The following is a 16,539-nucleotide window of genomic DNA, read 5'->3' as shown; positions in this document are numbered from 1 at the left end:
AGTGTGGACAGCCAGGAGCATGGGGAGCATTCCTTTGGGGTCAGGAAAAAGGCTGTTATGCCAGGAGGCAGGAGACTGGCTAAAATAACCTCAGATCCAGGGAAAGGGGCCCAAGAGTGTGAGTGAGCCAGGGGCTTAGGGGTGAGGTTCCAAGCAGAAATGCCTGCCACTGACGCAGCAAGTGCCCACGCCTGACACCTGCCTCTGTTTGGTGTTAGAGGAGGCAGGTGGAGGTGTGTGTTGAGAGGAGGAAGGGGTAGGCCAGCTGGCCTAGAGGTCTGGGGGGCAGGGGAGGGGAGGAGGCCATGCTATAGAGCCAGAGAGAAAAAGAGGCTGGGACTTCAGCCTGCTTTTCTCTCCTCTTCAGAAATCTGTGTCTGCTCCACCTGAAATTCTACCTGCAGTCCAACTTCAGCCCCTCTTGCCGTTACCCAAATGTGTAGGCAAAAAACTCCAGGCTTGGCAGGAGCACCTAAGCCAGATCGACCTGAGAGGGTGGCAGGGTTGGAAACTCTGAGTTATGGAGCACAGAGTGGCAGGGCATGGAGGGGTGCCCACAGCTACCAGGTCCTTGGCGTAACTGGTTTGGAAATAAATCAGAGGCAAAGGCACCAAGCGTCCTTGAGAGCTAGAATTTGTGATAGGGGCAAGGAAAATGAAAGAGACCGACACTCGTTTCCTAGTAGTTCAGGGACCTGGGAGTACTTCCAGGAGTCTAACTTCCCTCCTCCTGTAGGACATCAAAATTCTCAAGGACTCTGAGCGCTTAGAAATCTTGTCCAAGGCAAGGGATCTGGTTATGGAAGGGACCTGTCCAAGGTCAGAGTCCTCCTGCCCTCCCAAGGCCCTTCCCGTCATACTTGCAGTGTCCTTCTCAGGCTCCCAACTCCCGCTCGTCCCCACCCACCACACCCTCTCCCTGCCTCAGCACCCCTCCCCCAGGGCGGGATGAGTTCTCTCCTAGGAGAATGGCCCCACTCCACATGCAGGAAGCACACTTACCCACCTGAGGGCCCCCAGCACGTTTGCACCAGGAATAGCCAGAGGTGGACTCACAAATAATGTCTGTGTAGCACATGCACGTATGTGTGCACGATCACACACGCACAGAACTGGTATTGCAGGGACCTTAAAATGTCACCCCAAACAGACACTGCTAGCTTCTCCTGAGAAAACAGTGCCTACCCCAACCTACCCCTATTCTACACACCCATTTCTTCTTTGGGGAGCCCCTCAATAGACTAACCCTGCCCCCTGCTTTGGCTGATACCCACTTTCTGGGCAAAGAAAAGGGCAGGCGTCTTTCCACTCCCACCCCCACCCCTTTACCCGACTCCGGTAATGATTCTAAATAATGGACAGAGAGAGATAGGGATGTGATCATTCAGTGTCCTCAGCCTCCTCCTCTCAGCCCTGGATAATTTTAGCCTCTTTCCTAGTCCCATTAGTCTTCCCTCCCCTCCTCTGCCCTGGAGGGAGTTGCAGGGACTCCAACCCCAAGGTTCCAAACCTCCAGAGAAAGGGGAAAAACTACACGCCCCAAGTCCTTGGACTGGCTTCTTCAACAATCAACTTTATTGGCAACAAGACCGAAGAACAGAGGCGGGGGAAGAAGGGCTCAGAGGCCTAGCAGTCAATCAGCTCTTATCTGTTAATTTCTTAGACTGGGACCTGGGAGCCCAGGATAAGATTTTTCAGCTTAGCTTTAGTCCCTGGCCATGGTCCTGCCTCAGGCTCCTCCTCATATGATATTTACCATGACAAGGATTTCTCCAGACCGTTATTTCCTGACAAATCAGAAAGGCAGTGTGTCCAAAGATAGAGAGGAAATGAGGGAGGGAGGGGCACAGGCCAGAAGAAGGCGCATTCAGATCAGACCTGCCTTCTCTGTGCTGCCCTCCCAGGCTGGGTGGGGCTGGAGAGGTGCTGTCCGCTGGTGCTGGCCCACAACAGGTTCGTGTCCTTTTGGGGAGTGGGCTGGGACACTGAGGGCAATGCTTTCTTCCCTCTCGGGTTATTTCTGACCGTTGATCCAGGATGGACGGAAGGACAATGGGCCGGAGATCAAGGCATTAGCGCAGATATAGATGCTGAGATGGAGAGCTGGGCCAGGACCTGGGGAGATGCAGAGACAGAAAGGGGGCTGCGGAGCAGCAAAGAGTGGGGGAGGTCTTCTGGGTCCCCGGGGCAGAGGGAGGGCCCAAGAATGCCCCCCAGGGACCGAGGGTTCAGTGTAATGTGGCGTGCTAAGTGGGTGGTGTGGATTATGTTGCTGAGTGTGCGTGGGGCCATGACGCTTCCACATGTACTTGACCTCTTCCCTCAGATCCGGAGGCGCCGCCCCACCCCTGCCACCCTTGTGCTGACCAGTGACCAGTCATCCCCAGGTAAACCCCAGGATGGGTCACTAAAGGGAGTGGGGGCTGCTGAAGACAGCTTGGTGCCAGTGAGAGAAGGTGGGTGCTAGATAGATAGCAGGGCAGGTCTGAGGAGCCAGAGATCTGGTCGGTCCCGGAGGCACGAAAGTAGCAGCTGGATTAGCAGGAGGGTGTCCTTTGCTTTGGAAAGACTGAGCAGGAGACTACTTGGTTCCTAAGCCCCCCAGCAGTTGGGGTGGTCAGTGGAGTGCTGGTTGCTGCGGCAACAGCCTTCCAGGTTTCTCCAGCAACCAAGAGGCCGCTGCCCCCATCCCCAGAGGCGGTGACAGCTGTGAGGGGGAGGGACTGCCTCCATCAGCTATTTTCACAGCCCCCAGAGGGGACGGGAAGGTTAGAAACAGCTTAGGGAGCAGCTGGCATTCTGGTCACCAGTGTCCCCATCCAGGTCTGGAGAGACAGCAAGGTCTCAGAGAATGTCAGGGGCGCTGGCGGGAGAGTGGAAGAGAGACAGTGACGCTCAGAAGCCCAACTGGCAATCTGGATGCCTGAGCCTCCAACTTCCCTCCAACTACTTAAAAGGATTGTCCTGTACAGGACAAGTTTGCCGTTCTCTCCTCTGCTCGGTCCAATTCTCGATCCAGGGTAGGGAGAACGGTTGGAAGGAGGCAGAGATGGATATTTCAGGAGGAAAAGAGCAGAAGGACCACAAAGCCTGCCTTCAGGAACCTCCAGGTTTGAGGCAAGGATGTAGATGCAGGCTAACTACAGAGACAAGGACCAGACTAGAAGCAGGAGATAAAGCCAACCGGCAGAGCAGGATGGGGCTGGAGGGAGGAGGCCAGGGCAGCCCATCAGGACCAGCTTCCTAGGGGCAGATGTGAGAGACCAATCACAAGGGAGGTGATTGCAGGGGCTCCTCCCCTTGAGAAGTCAGACTGCCCAGGGCCCCTCTGGATCTCCCATCCCATCACTTTCTCCTCTCCCTCCTTCCCTCAGAGGTAGATGAAGACCGGATCCCCAACCCACTTCTCAAGGTGAGCTGGCCCCTCCCGCTCAGCCCAGTGCAGAGAACCCCCAGACTTATTAGAGGATTATGTCTCCAGCCACTGCCCCCCCCACCTGCAGGACCTTTTGTCTCCCCGCTGCTTGTGCCCTTCACATGTTCTTCTTGAGTGGAGGTGCACACTCAGTCCCCTGCATTCCCCCAACACAGTCTTCTTGCTCACCATCATGGGCAGGGTAGGGGCTGGGGAAGCAAGAGTTTCCTTCCCCCCACTTTCTGAAGCCCACGCCTCCCCAGTCTCCATCTACAAGCATGGCAAGGCAGAGGGGAGGGCGAAAAGGGTGGGCGCCCACCTGTGCCCTGCGCCCTTCACAGCCCACTTTGTCCATGTCTCCACGGCAACGGAAGAAGGCGACGAGGACCACACCCACAATGAAAGGTTCGGAAAACCCTTCGCCGCCACACCTGATGCTGAGCAGTAGCCAGGACGACATCCCTTTGGAAGGATCCTTGGGAAATCATTAAACCTGCCTTTGCGAAAGGAGAGTTGCTGGAGCCTGGGGGACGGGGGAGGCAGGGCGGGGGGGAAGTGCTGCATTCCAGCTCTGCCACCGACTAGCTGGGGAGCCTGGGAGAACCCGCTTAACCTCCAGGGCCCCTGAATACTACCTCACTTTGGCCGTTAAGTAAAGTATGTGAAGTCACTCAGCACAGTGCACAGCAGAGAAGGTATTCAAATTTTTCTTGAATCTAAATGGAGTCTTTTCTCCTGCCCACAGGGAGACTAGGTATCCCAGCAAGTCAGGAGGATCTTTTGTTCTTAAAGGCTCTCCCCTTCCCCTCTCTCAGCTTTGAAGAAAGTACATTTTATTGTCTAGCTTTAGTCCTTCCTTATTGGCCAATGAATGTCCTTCCTTGAACAGGAAAGTCAAACCACACAGGCAGTGTGCACTGGCCCTCTAGTGGAGCTGTCGAAGCTGAGGGTCCACAGAGGAAACAGGGCAGTCTCGTCCAATGCTCTCCCCCTTTCTCTTCGCCCCCAGAGCTCCAGATGATGGTTGAACATCACCTGGGGCAACAGGAGCCGGGAGAGGAGCCTGAAGGAGCCGCTGAGAGCACGGGGACCCAGGAGTCCTGCCCACCCGGGATCACAGACACAGCAGTGGAGTCACGGCCGGGCACCTCTGGGAAAACACACAGTACGTTCAGACTGGGGAGAGACCAGCCCTGGGAGGCCAGCATTATTGGCTGTGGGGAGGGGCCTAGCAGTAGCCAGAAACTGTCTTGAGAATATGGATCCTTTGCCTAACCAGCATGTGTTTGCATCTCTTCACCTTTCTTACTGAATGACACCATCCCCTCCCACTTGGACTTCCTAGCTCCCTGATATGTGGTGGGTGGCAGAGGGGTGCCTGCTAGAATGGAAGCAGCTTCCTGGGCTGGAATTCTGGCTCTGCCACTACACCAGCCCCGAGGCTTTGAGCTACTTACTTAACCTCAGTCAGCTAAGTGATAATGATGGCGCCTATTGCATTGGGTTGTTTGTGAAAATTAAATGAGACTGGTCCTTAGCTCGGCAGCGAACACACACAAAGCATGCAAGAAATGGAAGCTGCATGTCCATGGATCCTTATCCCAGATGTGGGCCAGAAGTCAGAATTTTTCCAGCTTTACCAAGGTGACAATGGAATATATACTGTGTGTTCCATCATACTCCCAGCAAAGTCCCCCTATAGTCAAACACATGAATATTTCTGCAGGGAAATGAATGGGCACACTAAGTGGGATACATAAGCTATCAAAAGCCTCCTGTCTGTTCAGGTCAGGTTTAGCCACACATTGAGACCATACCCAAATTTTTAAGCTTTTTTTAGAGGGTTGTTTTTTTTTTTTCTGATTGCAGACTTCAAAAAAATAGCGAACCTAAGTAGTCATTATGACCAGAGAAAACTTTGTGGGTCTTGCCCCCTTGCCCTCAGCTGGTCTTGGGCTCTTCTCAAGGGTTGTTGGAGTATGGGACGGGGTAAGCAGAAGCAGCTCCCTCTCTCCAAGCCCTGGTGAACTCTAGCTCTCCCTGCTGCCACCTGCTCTCCCTTCTCAGAGCCTGCAGAGTCCATCCCTAACGCTCAGGAGAGGGGTGGTGAGAAACCCAGCACAGAGGGACCCTCAATCCAATGACCACCACTGGATTCCCAGGGAGCCAACGTGGTAAGACCCCCAGGCTGTGTGCCCAGTCTACAGGGGAGCAGGCTATGTGAGGAGGGCGAGGGCTGAGATCTAGAGTCAGGGAAAGGGAACAAAGGACCGACTCCCGCCTCTGAAAAGCTGTCCCCTATGGCCAGAGGATTTGCATCTCCCCTGATGGACAAATGTGCTTCCCAGGTGGCTCAGTGGTAAAAACTCTGCCTGCCAATGCTTAGGAGAGGCAAGAGACGCAGGTTAGATCAATGGGTCCAGAAGATCCCCTGGAGGAGGAAATGGCAACCCACTCCAGGATTCTTGCCTGGGAAATCTCATAGACAGAAGAGCCTGGTGGGCCACCGTCCGTGGGGTCGCAAAGAGTCAGACACGGCTGAGCACGTACACATGATGGATAAAGAGAAATGGAAGTCAGCTGCCGTAGGGGCCACTGAGGTTAGACTCTGAGGACTTCTGGCTCCTGGAATGGATGGTGGAAGTAGACCATGGGTTTTCTGATAAAGGGCATTTGGAACCCAAAGGGAGAGCCTCATCTGTCCAGGCTGGATGACCGCTCCAAGACCGTTCCAAGTGGTCTTGCCTGGAGTGGAGACATGGATGAAATGACCTCATGAACGCTGACAGTCTCCCCTCCCCTGTGTAGACGGGACGAGGGGCCAGGGGCTGGTATGGGACGTCACACTTAGATGCCTGACTAGCGGGATGGCTGGGCACACCAGCAGGGCAAGGGACCGTAGGACCTCAGGCCTCTCACTCACTTTATCTTTCTACCCGCTTCCCTCGCAACAGGTCTGAGAGTGAGGAGGCGTCTTGGAATCAAGACCACAGTTGAGAATGCATGGACACTGGATTTTGTTTCTTATTTCCTCACTTTGGGGGAAAAATCTCTTGTTTTTAAAAAGTGATAAATTTGGTGTTAAGTCCTTGACATTTTCCTTCTTTCCCAACTTGAAGAATCTTTTCTCCCTCCCCTCTTGTCCTGCCTTTTCTGCAGCCCCCTCCCTTCTGCCCAACTGCCTCCAGGAAGGAGGAAAAAAGGGAAGCTGGGCAGGAGCCTTGAGAAGGGAGGTGTTTTTCTCCAGCCCTACCCTTACTTGCTGGGAGAAGAGAGGCCTTGGAACCCTAAGGCCCGGCCAGCTGTGATGGTGCTATGGGCGCCCTCTGCTGGACAAAGCCAGGAACTGCACCCTGGCCCTTGGCCCTTGGGAAAGAGAGGGTGTGTAGCTTCGATGCCTCCTTGCCTGCCCTCTGAGACTTGGTGACTCCCAAGCTTCAGGATGTGTTCTCTCTGCAGCTGGGAGGAGACCACCACCCAGATTCCAACCTGTTAGCCAAGCTAGATTGAGGCCACGGGGGCCATTCACGAAGAGGCCCTTGCTGGGAACTGGAAAGGTCACCTCTCCCCTTGTCCTTGACACTGGGGGGCCAGGGTAAACGACAGAAGCTGAGCAGAGGTGAATAACCTTTCTCAGACGCCACAGCCAGGCCTCTCCTGCCCACCGCTTCTGACTTTTCCAGGCAGCGGAGGGAAGACAAGATTCACCCCTCTTTAGAAGAAGTAGTATGCTGGAGAGAATAAAAAGCACTTCAGAAGAGAAAGGTCCCCTTCTGCCAGCCCTGCTGTGCACCCTCAGGCAGAACCTCACCTCTCTGGCCTCCGTATATAACAGGGCACACAAGCACCAGGGTTCTGTCAGCTTGAAGAGACTTTGCACGTGAAGACGCCCAGTGCACTTTCACCCGGCAAACAACACACGCAGCCAGGCCTGGTCTCCCTTCTTTATTGATCTCTGGCTATAGCAGGGCTCCGAGAGACCGAGGACAGGGGTCAGTCACATGCGTCTCTACCCCTCTCTGGGTGGGGTAGGAGGGACGAGTGGCAGGTGGCAGGTCTGAAAGACCGTGGATACTTCACACGCACAGGGCCCACTGTACAAATGCATGTCTGGTATTTACAAGGAAGGAGGAGGGCAGTCACTGGACTTGGGCCTTTCTGGGACAGAGCGGGGCCAGAGGAGCCTGAGGAGAGGAAGGGGCGGGGGCCTGGCTGGGCTGCCGGCTGCCTTCCACCCGCCACTCCCCACTTGTCCGAGGAAGGGGCCTCCTGGGCCAGGGCTGGGAGGGGAGGGACCCTCTCTGTCACCCTCCCCATGTGCCCTTGACCCATCCCAGCTCTCCTGCCTGTGCTCTAGGACGCATCCTGAAGGTGCTCTGCTGGGGAGACCTCAAAGCACTTTACAGACATTGGTCGGATGGGAGCCTCCCGGCCCCAGGGGAGGGGAAGGAGGCGACAGGTTCAGGACAGGTGACAAGCCCCAGGGCTGAGACCCGTCCCAAGTCCTTGAGGACCGCCCCCCCTCAGCCCCTGGTGGCTCTGGCTCCTCCTCCCCCATTCGCCATTCCAGAATGGGGGAGAGGGGAGACTGCAGAGTCTGGGCGGGGGTGGGGGTGAAGCAGTGCAGGTCTGGGGTACAGAGGATGCCCCCATTCCCAGGCCCTAGAAAGGTGCCATGCCCTGAAGGAGCCCACACCCCGCCCTGTGCAGAGCTCTGAAAACCCCCAGCTTCCTATCCTGTTCCAGCCCCTCCCAGGGGAGGAAAAGGGGGACCCAGACCTGCCAGCTAAGATCTGGGGTGGGGGCTGAGGAAACCCCCAAAATGTATTGCTTAGAAACTTGGAGGCAAAAAGGATGGGGGAGGGCCCAGGGGGCTGGCATCTCTGACCCTCCCCCCAAGCCCTGGGAAACCTCCAGGAAGCTCCCCTCCAACCAGTCATCTGGCCATGGGGAGAGTCCAGAGGCAGGGGGATGGACACAGTGACCATTGGGAGCCCGAAGTTCCCCAGTCTTGCCACCAGTAGAGTAAAGTGCACCCCAGTGGGTGTCAGGTGGGGAGGGGCCCTTCCCCCAACCCCACAATCTCTAGCATTCGTCCTTCGGGTGGGTTTTCTGTTCCTTGACGTCCATGCTCTCTCGGAGCAGATGGGGGAGCCAGTCCCGATGGATGGTGCTGATGACATCGAACACTCAGGACTCAGTGAGGACCTAAGGGAACAGAAGACCTCAGTGCTCTGATCTCTGCCTTCATCTCCAGCCTGCCTTACCTTCTTCAGGCCTGCCCCCACTCAGCGCCCTGCACGAGGGCACGGGGGGTGCTGGAATGAAGTCACGCCCCGCTGAGCTCCAGAGCCTGGGGCCTGGCTGTGCCTCTCCTGACCCTCACTCAGAGCTGCTCAGCCCCACCCCGAACTGGGGAGCTGCCCCCTCTCTTCCTGGAGGGCCTGGACCAAGAAGCAGGACACCCCCTGCACCCCACCTAGGTCCCAGCTCGGGCCTCTGTGTTCACTTCCTCCAGGTTACCGCCTGGAAGGAGAGAGGGAGAACCTCACCTCTGCTGAAGCCCAGAGATGCCCCTTCCGAGAGGCCTGTGGGACGCCCGCCTCGCCCTCCTGCCCGCCCACTGCCATAGGCTCACCTGGGCCAGGCCCCGCTAGTCCAGATTCCCGTTCTGGTTGTGCTCGTCTTCGGCAGGGGAGGCTGGGGCCTCTTCCTCACAAGGGGACAGTTCATCAATGGACATCTGGTTGGTGATGCCTGCAGGAGAGCGGGAAGGAAGCTGGGACCAGACGGAGCAGTATGTTTTCCCCAAACCCAAGGAATATGTGGAAAGAAGGAAGCGATTCTCACACACCCCCCCTTCCTTCAAGCTGAGCTACATTCAACCTGTGCCCACCTGGGGAGAGGCTCCCCAGCCTTGCTAAAATGCACAGCCCTCAGCCCCACGTTAAGGAAGAGATGCCTCAGCCAGGGCCACCAGGTTACCACAGCCTCAGGGCAGTACCAACAGACCGCCCGTGTGCACAGGGCCCCTTGGGCGGTGGAATACTGCTGTCCCTATCTACTCTCCAGCCCCCATTCTAGAACATTCCAGGTGGGTCAGCCTGTGCCTGATTCCTTTTCCCAACTTGGGGAAGGCGTCGGACAAAGGGCTGCTCAAGGCGCTTCGGGAAAATGGACCCACTGCTGCTCAGGCTTCCCTGGTGGGTGGCTCAGGTGGTAAAGAATCCACCTGCAACGCGGGAGACCTGGGTTCGATCCCTGGGTTGGGAAGATCCCCTGAAGGAGGGCATAGCAACCCACTCCAGTACTCCTGCCTGGAGAATCCTCATGGACAGAGGAGCCTGCCGGGCTACAGTCCATGGGGTCGATGGACTGAGCGACTAAGCACAGCACAGTTGCTCCATCAGCCGCCCTCCCAGCAAGGCCTTATCCTCCCAGTGGACCCACCGCTCGCCGCCCGTTCCTTCCATTTCTGCTTGTTCTCCTGAATGTATTTGGTCCAGGTGGAGCGGAAGCTGACCACGTCAGGGTTGGGGTCTCCCACTTCTACATCCAGAGAAGGCTGGCGCCACTGGAAGCTATAAGCAGGACCCACCCACATTGTGGAGGTGAGACCCCGCCCACCCCAGGATGGTCTTCCCAGCCCTCAAGAGTAGAGGAGATGGAAGCCTCATCCTTCTCTTTTCCCTCTGCTGAGTACCCCCCAGTCCCCACCCCTCTCCATACCTTCCCTTCCGCTAGAAGGAAAATGAAAACAGCATTAGCCAGAAAGGCAATAAAGACAGCTAATAGGAGAAATTAAAATATGGTGGAGGGGGCGCGGGTGCAGGCCACACCCTCTGCGCCCATCCTTTCGCCCCCACGTGTGACCCACAACAGAGGAGTCGCTGTTTCTCACCTCCCCCACCAGTCGGTTCTCTCTGTGGGCCCTCTGGCCACCCCAGCCACCCTCACTCACCTGGGCTGGTTTTTAGACTTCGAGTCGTCGTCCCCGGTGGGCTGGACACTCTTCTCAGCCACATCGGTGAGCACAGAGAACGTGGGCTCCACAATGAAGTCGATGAAACCTGCAGTACAGATAATGCAGGGAGAAGCTGACCTGGGGAGCTGCACAGAGGACTCGGCCGGCACGCCGGTGCCCCCAGCTGCACGGAACAGTCACCTGGGGCTCAAGAGTTCCCAGTGGGGGCAACCTTTGTGATGATATCTGTGTGACCCCAGAGAACTCCACCCCAGCCCTCCACGCTCCAGCATAGCGGCTCGCCTTGACGGGAATGGGGACTGGGAGCCATCCCGACCCAGCCCAGCCAGCATCCTTGACCTTTCCCAACCCTCTCCTCCCTGCAGGAAGGGACACTCACCAATCTGGGACTGCGCCACGAGGGTGGAAGTGCGGTCACAGAGCGGAGAAAAGGGCAGGCCCAGCTCGGCCTCCTTGTCACCCTGGGGAGCAGACAGGGTGGGGACTTATTTCAGTCTACCCGGTTGGGGTGCAGCTGCGGGTAGAGGGGCTGCCGGGGGAGAAGAGGGAGCTCTGTGCCTTTGACCTGGAAATGAGCAGCATGCAAATGCCACTGCCAGCAATGACTGTTAAGCTTTTCGGAGATGACATTATATCCCATGGGTCTGGGATCAGGTTGGCAGCTGCAGACAGCTAAACAAGGAGCTGGAGGAGGAACAGGGAACTTGGAAAACACGGAGGAGAGAAGGCCCCGTGGGCAAGGGCAGACAAAGATGCCCCCTACCTGGCGGAAGAATTCCTCCATGAGGGCCTTGGTCCAGCGGCTGTGAACCGACCACTGCTTGGTGGGGTGGCTGATGTCAGCAGCATGAAGCAGCAGAGAGAGGGCCTTGGACTTGTCAATCCTGTCGGGGCAGGTGGCAAGGGAAGGGAGACTGATCGTTTAGGAAAAGGAAGCCTGGACCATTCCTAACTTCCCATCACACTCTGTCTCTCAGATCTAACGTCAAATACCCTCTGAGACAAGATACACATACACACACGCGTGCACACACACACTTACATATGTATAGGAAACAGCCCAAGCTCTCAGAATCAAAGGGCCCGGAATCAAATCCCCACTGTATGTTTCACACACTGACTGTGTGATGTACAGCAAGTTACTTAAAATTTCCATATTTCATTTTCCCCAGTCCTAAGCAGAAATCAAAACAGGATCTGCCACAGAGAGTTGTTCTGAGAACTAAATGACATACAACATATAGGTATTTAGAATAGTGTCTGGCACCTAATAAGTGCTCGGTAGACATTACCTATAATTATTATTATAATAATTATTATTATGATTCGCCAACAATGACACGCTCCGACCCTGCCCACTCTCCCACACACAGACACCGTACATTAACACACACCTTCAGGACACACACAAACACAGTCTGTTCTCTCTTACATTTATATACTCCCACCCACTTTTTTTTTTCCCCATCCACTTTTAAGCAACATTAGATGTAATTAGGACATTTGTTCTGTGTTGTTTTTTTTTTTTAACCTCACACAACTCTCCCAGTAGCCCTGTTAGAGTGGGGGCTGGCAGTGAGCTATTGTGGAGGGGGGCATATCATTTTCACTTCTCACACATAGGGAAACGAGTCCAGAGGGCTGAATGATTTTCCATGACATTCCAGAGTATACCTGTCCTGAAGCTTCCCTGAGGACACCAGTCTCAGACCCCCACCTCAAACGCTCTGCAGTAGTCCAGGTGCCTGAGTTGTCCACACACCCAAAGCCAGATGCGCATCCATCACACACACCAGATACCCTCAGATACCTGGAGCCAGGAGAGTTTCTACATCCTGGTAAGGACTTGGCACACCCATTGCCCTGTGGATGCCCTCCAATTCACATAGCCCTCACTCTGGCCTCTCCCCAGCCACGCCCCACCAGATGTCACCTCTCCAGCTGCTGCAAGGCTGTCTTCATGGACTTCACTTGCTGGAAATGGCAGGACATGTCTGTGGCCAACACCATCTCAATGACCAGAGCCCGCAGCTCTCTGAAGGGACAGAACCCGAGGAGTGATCAGCACTGCTAGACAGGAAGCCTAGGAAGCAGGAAGAGGGGGCTGGGGTGTGGGGTCTCCAGGGATGCCCACGCCTGGCTTCTGCTCACACAAACTCATCCTTGGTGAGGTTGATGAAGATGTTCATCTCGTCGTCCTGCATCATTCGGAAAACCGAGCTGATGTGGTGATTCTCCAGCACTGAGCGGTCGTTGTACAGGATGGCACATTCCGATCTGCAAAGCACAAGGTCACCACATCCAGCCCCCTGTCCCGCCACCGCCCCCCGCCCTCGCCTGCCGCATCCCCACCCCTCACTTGGTCTGGATGTGGAAGCTGTTGGTAGTGCCAGTGTGCTCGTAGTCGTGGATGGCTGCAGCAAAGATGATGGCCAGGACCTCAATCTCCGACAGGCAGTGCTGGGAGAAAGACAGACAATCAGAGGGGGCTGACGCCCTGTCGACTACCCAAAGACCTCCACACACAGGCTGGACCGCTCATCCCAGCCCTTCCATTCTTCACGTCCAGCTCTTGGGCTAAATGCAGTCAGGTTTCTCAGCTCCCAGAACTGCCAAAGACCCTCTTCCATCCCTACTAACAATATTCCCTCTGCATCTGGCCACACAGCCCCAGCGCTGCCCAGGAAGTTACGGTCCACCCAGGAATTCTCTAGAGTGAATAAGTCCAATCCAACTCTGTAAAGACTTTGGGATGCCAAAGAAGAGGACCCGAAGAGAGAAAAACGAAATGAGTGTATCAACTGTAGGCTGGACTCGCCGAGTCTGCAGCCATAAGACCCTGAATCCCAGAAGAGTGACCTCCAGGGCACCTACCACCATCCCTGTGCGGAGCAAGAAGCAGTGGACCGTCTGGGTGACGTCAGCTGCGTGGATCTGGTTGTGGTAAGGGTTCTTGTACTTTCCGTAGCCTGTCTCCAAGGCATCCAGGAAAGTCATCAAAAACACAGTGGGAATCTGCAGTGGGAGAGGGGCAACTGAGATTTGTGGAGGATGTGCAAATGGCAGGCCACCGAGGACAGAGGTCAGTGAGGCCCTTTCATGAAGAGACGGCAGGGCTAGGGGAGCACTGGCCCTGCAGTGAACCGGGCTCGCATCCTGGCTCCACACCCACTGGCTGCGTGACCTTGGGCAAGCCACGCGCCTCCCTGTGCCTCTGATGCTTAATGGAAGGGTGAAGATACTACCACCTACCTTGAATTTAATGACATAAGTACAGTACAAGGTACTTAGCAAGTGCTCTCCCAAGAGTAGCTATAATTATTATTATTTCCCTGGAGATTTTTAAGAAGAGGAAAGAAAATTTCCTTCCAATCACCCCACCCCATCCCCAAACCAATACCATGGAGAGGGGCTCAGAAGCAGGGGAAAGAATAAGAAGACCTGGAGAGGACCCTCTAGCCAAGGTAGATCACCCCTACCTCTGAGAAGCCTTCCCCCACCCTCTGTCCACTAAACACACACACACACACACACACACACACACAAGCACCAGGAGCCAGAGCTCTATCGGCTCAATGCTCTCCAGGTCTCTGCATATGCCCTGGGGCATGTTCACCTCCTTCAAAGGCCCAAGGCCCCCAGAGGGCAAGGCTGGTGTCTGCACCTGCCCCTGGATCTCTGAGGCTGCGAGGAGAGCAGGGTTCAGGGCTTGGGGAACCCTCTGTAGAGATGAGCAGCGGTGGCGAGACACAGAGGAGGTGCCCTAGTCAGTCAGACCCTAACATCCCCCGCCCCCACCCCTGGAGGGCTGTGCCCCAAATTCAGGGAATTTTAAAGGACTGTTTCCATGACAACTGCCCTTGCTTTTGCGTTGCCATGGAGTCCCTGGAGGAAGGGAAGGGAAGGGGAGGGGCAGGAGAGGGGCCGGGTGCCCAGAAAGGGAATGTGGAGCTTAAAAGAGCTGCTCCAACTGGGGTCTCTACTGGGCAAGGACTCTAGAGCATGAAGACCCCTCTCTCTAATTACCTTAAGGCAAGGCAATTTGGGGGTGGGCAAAACCCAACCTGAGGTAGTGACTCTTGGGGTCCCCCAGAACCATCCTTCCTTGGTGTCTGGAGGAAGTCTGAGAGCCAGTTTGGAGAAATGTGAGCTGAGAAAAATCTTAGGAAAAAGAAGACCCTGCTATTCTCTGTCCTGGAGAGGGCAGGATTGCAAAGAAGAAAATGAAATGGCAGAAGAACAGGCCTTAGGGAGGCCTGAAGAGAATCTCAGAGCATCTTACCAAACTTCTGGGAACTCTCTTGAGAGTTGTTGTAAAAGGAGGAGTCAAGGGTCAAGGAAAGGCTCTCACACACCAATACTCTGTTATAGTGAGGTGGAGGCAGAGGGTGGCAGAGGACTTTCCAGAGCCCTCTGGGAGGGCCTTCCTACTGGACTCCTTTGACCACCCCTCAAGCCCCTCCATGGGACATGGCAACCCATGTCACCAGTATTCTTACCTGAAAATTTCCATGGATGGAGGAGCATGGTGGGCTACAGTCCATGGGGTGGCAAAGTCAGACACAACTGAGCGACTGAGCAACTGAGCACACACCATGCATCCCCCTCAGAACACACGCTTTCTTCTCCGATCTAACGTCTACTGTCACTCCACCCAAGTGCAGACCTAATATCCCCCTCATCCTCCAACTGTGGTTTCTCCACAAGGAAGTGATTTTTTTTCCAGCCCCTGTTCCCCAAAGACGCTCTCTCCTGGCACAGGATCTGAAGAAGATTTTAATCCCATATTCTTCCTGGCCAGCCAAGCTGAAGAGCAATTCTCCAGCCCTACCTAGCCTTGCCAAGAGCTGATCCTTTCCATAAAATTCCTTGGACAGAGCCGGAGGGGGAGGGGAGGAGAGGCCCCCCCACCACCACCACCAAAAAAAAAAAAAAAAAACAAATGGAGAGACATTAGTCCTGCAGAGCACCAGCTGACAGCCTCTGGACCCCAGGCCTCCAGTGTCCACGGGCAGAAGGGCTGAAACAGGGGGCTGAATTGCAGCCAGGCTGGAGAGGACAAGTTAGGGGACAGAGCAAAGGAGAAGAGGAAAGAACCCTGGGCTGGACAGCCACAGGCTAGAACCTTCCCCTGGAAAGCAGTACATGAAGCCAGAGGCTGGGACTGCAGCAAGCGGAGGAAAGGCCAGACTGCGGTGGGCACAGGGTGACTTCCCCGACAATGAGACCGAGCCAGAGAGCCCGTAGAATGTGCCTGTGGGAGCAGGGTGGTGGGAGTGGGGAACCCTGCCCAGAGGCAGAGGGAGGAGGCTGCCCGACCTTAAAGCGGCTGATGAGGTTGTGCCGAGTCAGCAGCTCAAAAACGATGGTCCTCAGGGCGTGGTCATCTGCTGCCCGGTTCAAGGAAAAGACATCAAAGCACCAAAGGTCCACGTTCTATGGAGAAACAAGGAACTAAGCAGGGAGACTCCCAAGACGGACATCCCAGCAGCAGCAAGGGCTGCAGTTAGACTTCAAGGAGGACTTCCCAATGATTACAGACACATGGGAAGCAGGAAAATAAGTAGTAAACAGGCCTCTTTCTTCCTGGATATCATTCAGTATGGGAGAGACAAGAAGTCAGGACTTTGCCTCTTAAGTGGGTCAAAGTTGTTTTAAGAACCAAGGAAATGACAATTAAAAAAGGAAGTAAAAATCACCCCAGAGGAGTCTGAAAGTCCTGAGGACTATTGCATCCCCCACCCCTAACCTTCTCCCCGGGATCACCTTGAGACAGTTGAGGACGGCAGTGGAGTAGGTGGGGCCCACAGAGGTGTACGTTCTCCGGAACATCCTGAGGGAGAAGAAGGAAAGGAGCCCCTGAGTGAGGTCTGATCATGGGGTCTGATCAGGCGGGGCTGGGCGGTTGGGCCAGGGGCACATGGGCTGGTGATACAGTGGAGTCCTGGAAGACACCCCTGGGAAAGAGGGCCACCGCCAGGGGCCGAGGGAGGCAGGACGTGGGGAGCCTCACCGCTCCACAAAGATGCCAGCCTGCACCGCGTGCACGATGCTCCGGAACTTGGGCTTCTCTTCCGCTCGGCGGCCTTTGGCCCTGGTCTGCTGGGTGAAGGTGGAGGCCAGCCAGTCCCGCACCTCT

General features: G+C 55.6%; 2 protein-coding genes and 1 long non-coding RNA gene across 8 annotated transcripts in view; 2 read left to right on the top strand and 1 right to left on the bottom strand.

Moving 5' to 3' along the window:
* Positions 1–6,508, top strand: part of PPP1R1A (protein phosphatase 1, regulatory (inhibitor) subunit 1A) — an 8,125-nt gene extending 1,617 nt beyond the window's left edge. Inside the window, exons 2-7 of one of the 2 annotated variants that reach the window (XM_010857992.1) lie at positions 2,327–2,387; positions 3,375–3,412; positions 3,757–3,820; positions 4,425–4,580; positions 5,483–5,589; positions 6,370–6,508. In XM_010857992.1, the coding sequence (XP_010856294.1) occupies positions 2,327–2,387; positions 3,375–3,412; positions 3,757–3,820; positions 4,425–4,580; positions 5,483–5,559 (396 nt within the window). In that variant the 3' untranslated portion in view covers positions 5,560–5,589; positions 6,370–6,508. The remainder of the gene's footprint in view (positions 1–2,326; positions 2,388–3,374; positions 3,413–3,756; positions 3,821–4,424; positions 4,581–5,482; positions 5,590–6,369) is intronic. The other variant, XM_010857993.1, reaches the window with a different exon arrangement.
* Positions 6,509–7,340: 832 nt separating this feature from the next.
* Positions 7,341–16,539, bottom strand: part of PDE1B (phosphodiesterase 1B, calmodulin-dependent) — a 26,813-nt gene continuing 17,614 nt past the window's right edge. For 4 of the 5 annotated variants that reach the window (XM_010857991.1, XM_010857989.1, XM_010857990.1 and 1 more), the window contains 13 exons: positions 16,414–16,535; positions 16,167–16,233; positions 15,720–15,836; positions 13,275–13,415; positions 12,760–12,860; positions 12,552–12,677; positions 12,334–12,435; positions 11,164–11,284; positions 10,780–10,861; positions 10,377–10,485; positions 9,866–9,996; positions 9,054–9,172; positions 7,346–8,623 (listed from right to left, as the gene is read on the bottom strand). In XM_010857991.1, coding sequence (XP_010856293.1) covers positions 9,069–9,172; positions 9,866–9,996; positions 10,377–10,485; positions 10,780–10,861; positions 11,164–11,284; positions 12,334–12,435; positions 12,552–12,677; positions 12,760–12,860; positions 13,275–13,415; positions 15,720–15,836; positions 16,167–16,233; positions 16,414–16,535 — 1,323 coding nt within the window. In that variant the 3' untranslated portion in view covers positions 7,346–8,623; positions 9,054–9,068. Of the gene's footprint in view, positions 8,624–9,053; positions 9,173–9,865; positions 9,997–10,376; positions 10,486–10,779; positions 10,862–11,163; positions 11,285–12,333; positions 12,436–12,551; positions 12,678–12,759; positions 12,861–13,274; positions 13,416–15,719; positions 15,837–16,166; positions 16,234–16,413; positions 16,536–16,539 lie in introns of all 5 variants that reach the window. The other variant, XM_010857986.1, reaches the window with a different exon arrangement.
* The window catches only part of LOC105001615, a 3,876-nt gene continuing 628 nt past the window's right edge, over positions 13,292–16,539 (top strand). Inside the window, exon 1 of the long non-coding RNA XR_826888.1 lies at positions 13,292–13,343. This is a non-coding gene — a long non-coding RNA (uncharacterized LOC105001615). The remainder of the gene's footprint in view (positions 13,344–16,539) is intronic.

The sequence above is a fragment of the Bison bison genome, unplaced genomic scaffold, assembly GCF_000754665.1.
Source record: "Bison bison bison isolate TAMUID 2011002044 unplaced genomic scaffold, Bison_UMD1.0 scf7180017864383, whole genome shotgun sequence".
NCBI classification, from domain to species: domain Eukaryota; kingdom Metazoa; phylum Chordata; class Mammalia; order Artiodactyla; family Bovidae; genus Bison; species Bison bison.
Note: the sequence above shows the minus strand (reverse complement) of the source record. Positions and strands in the feature narration are given on the sequence as shown.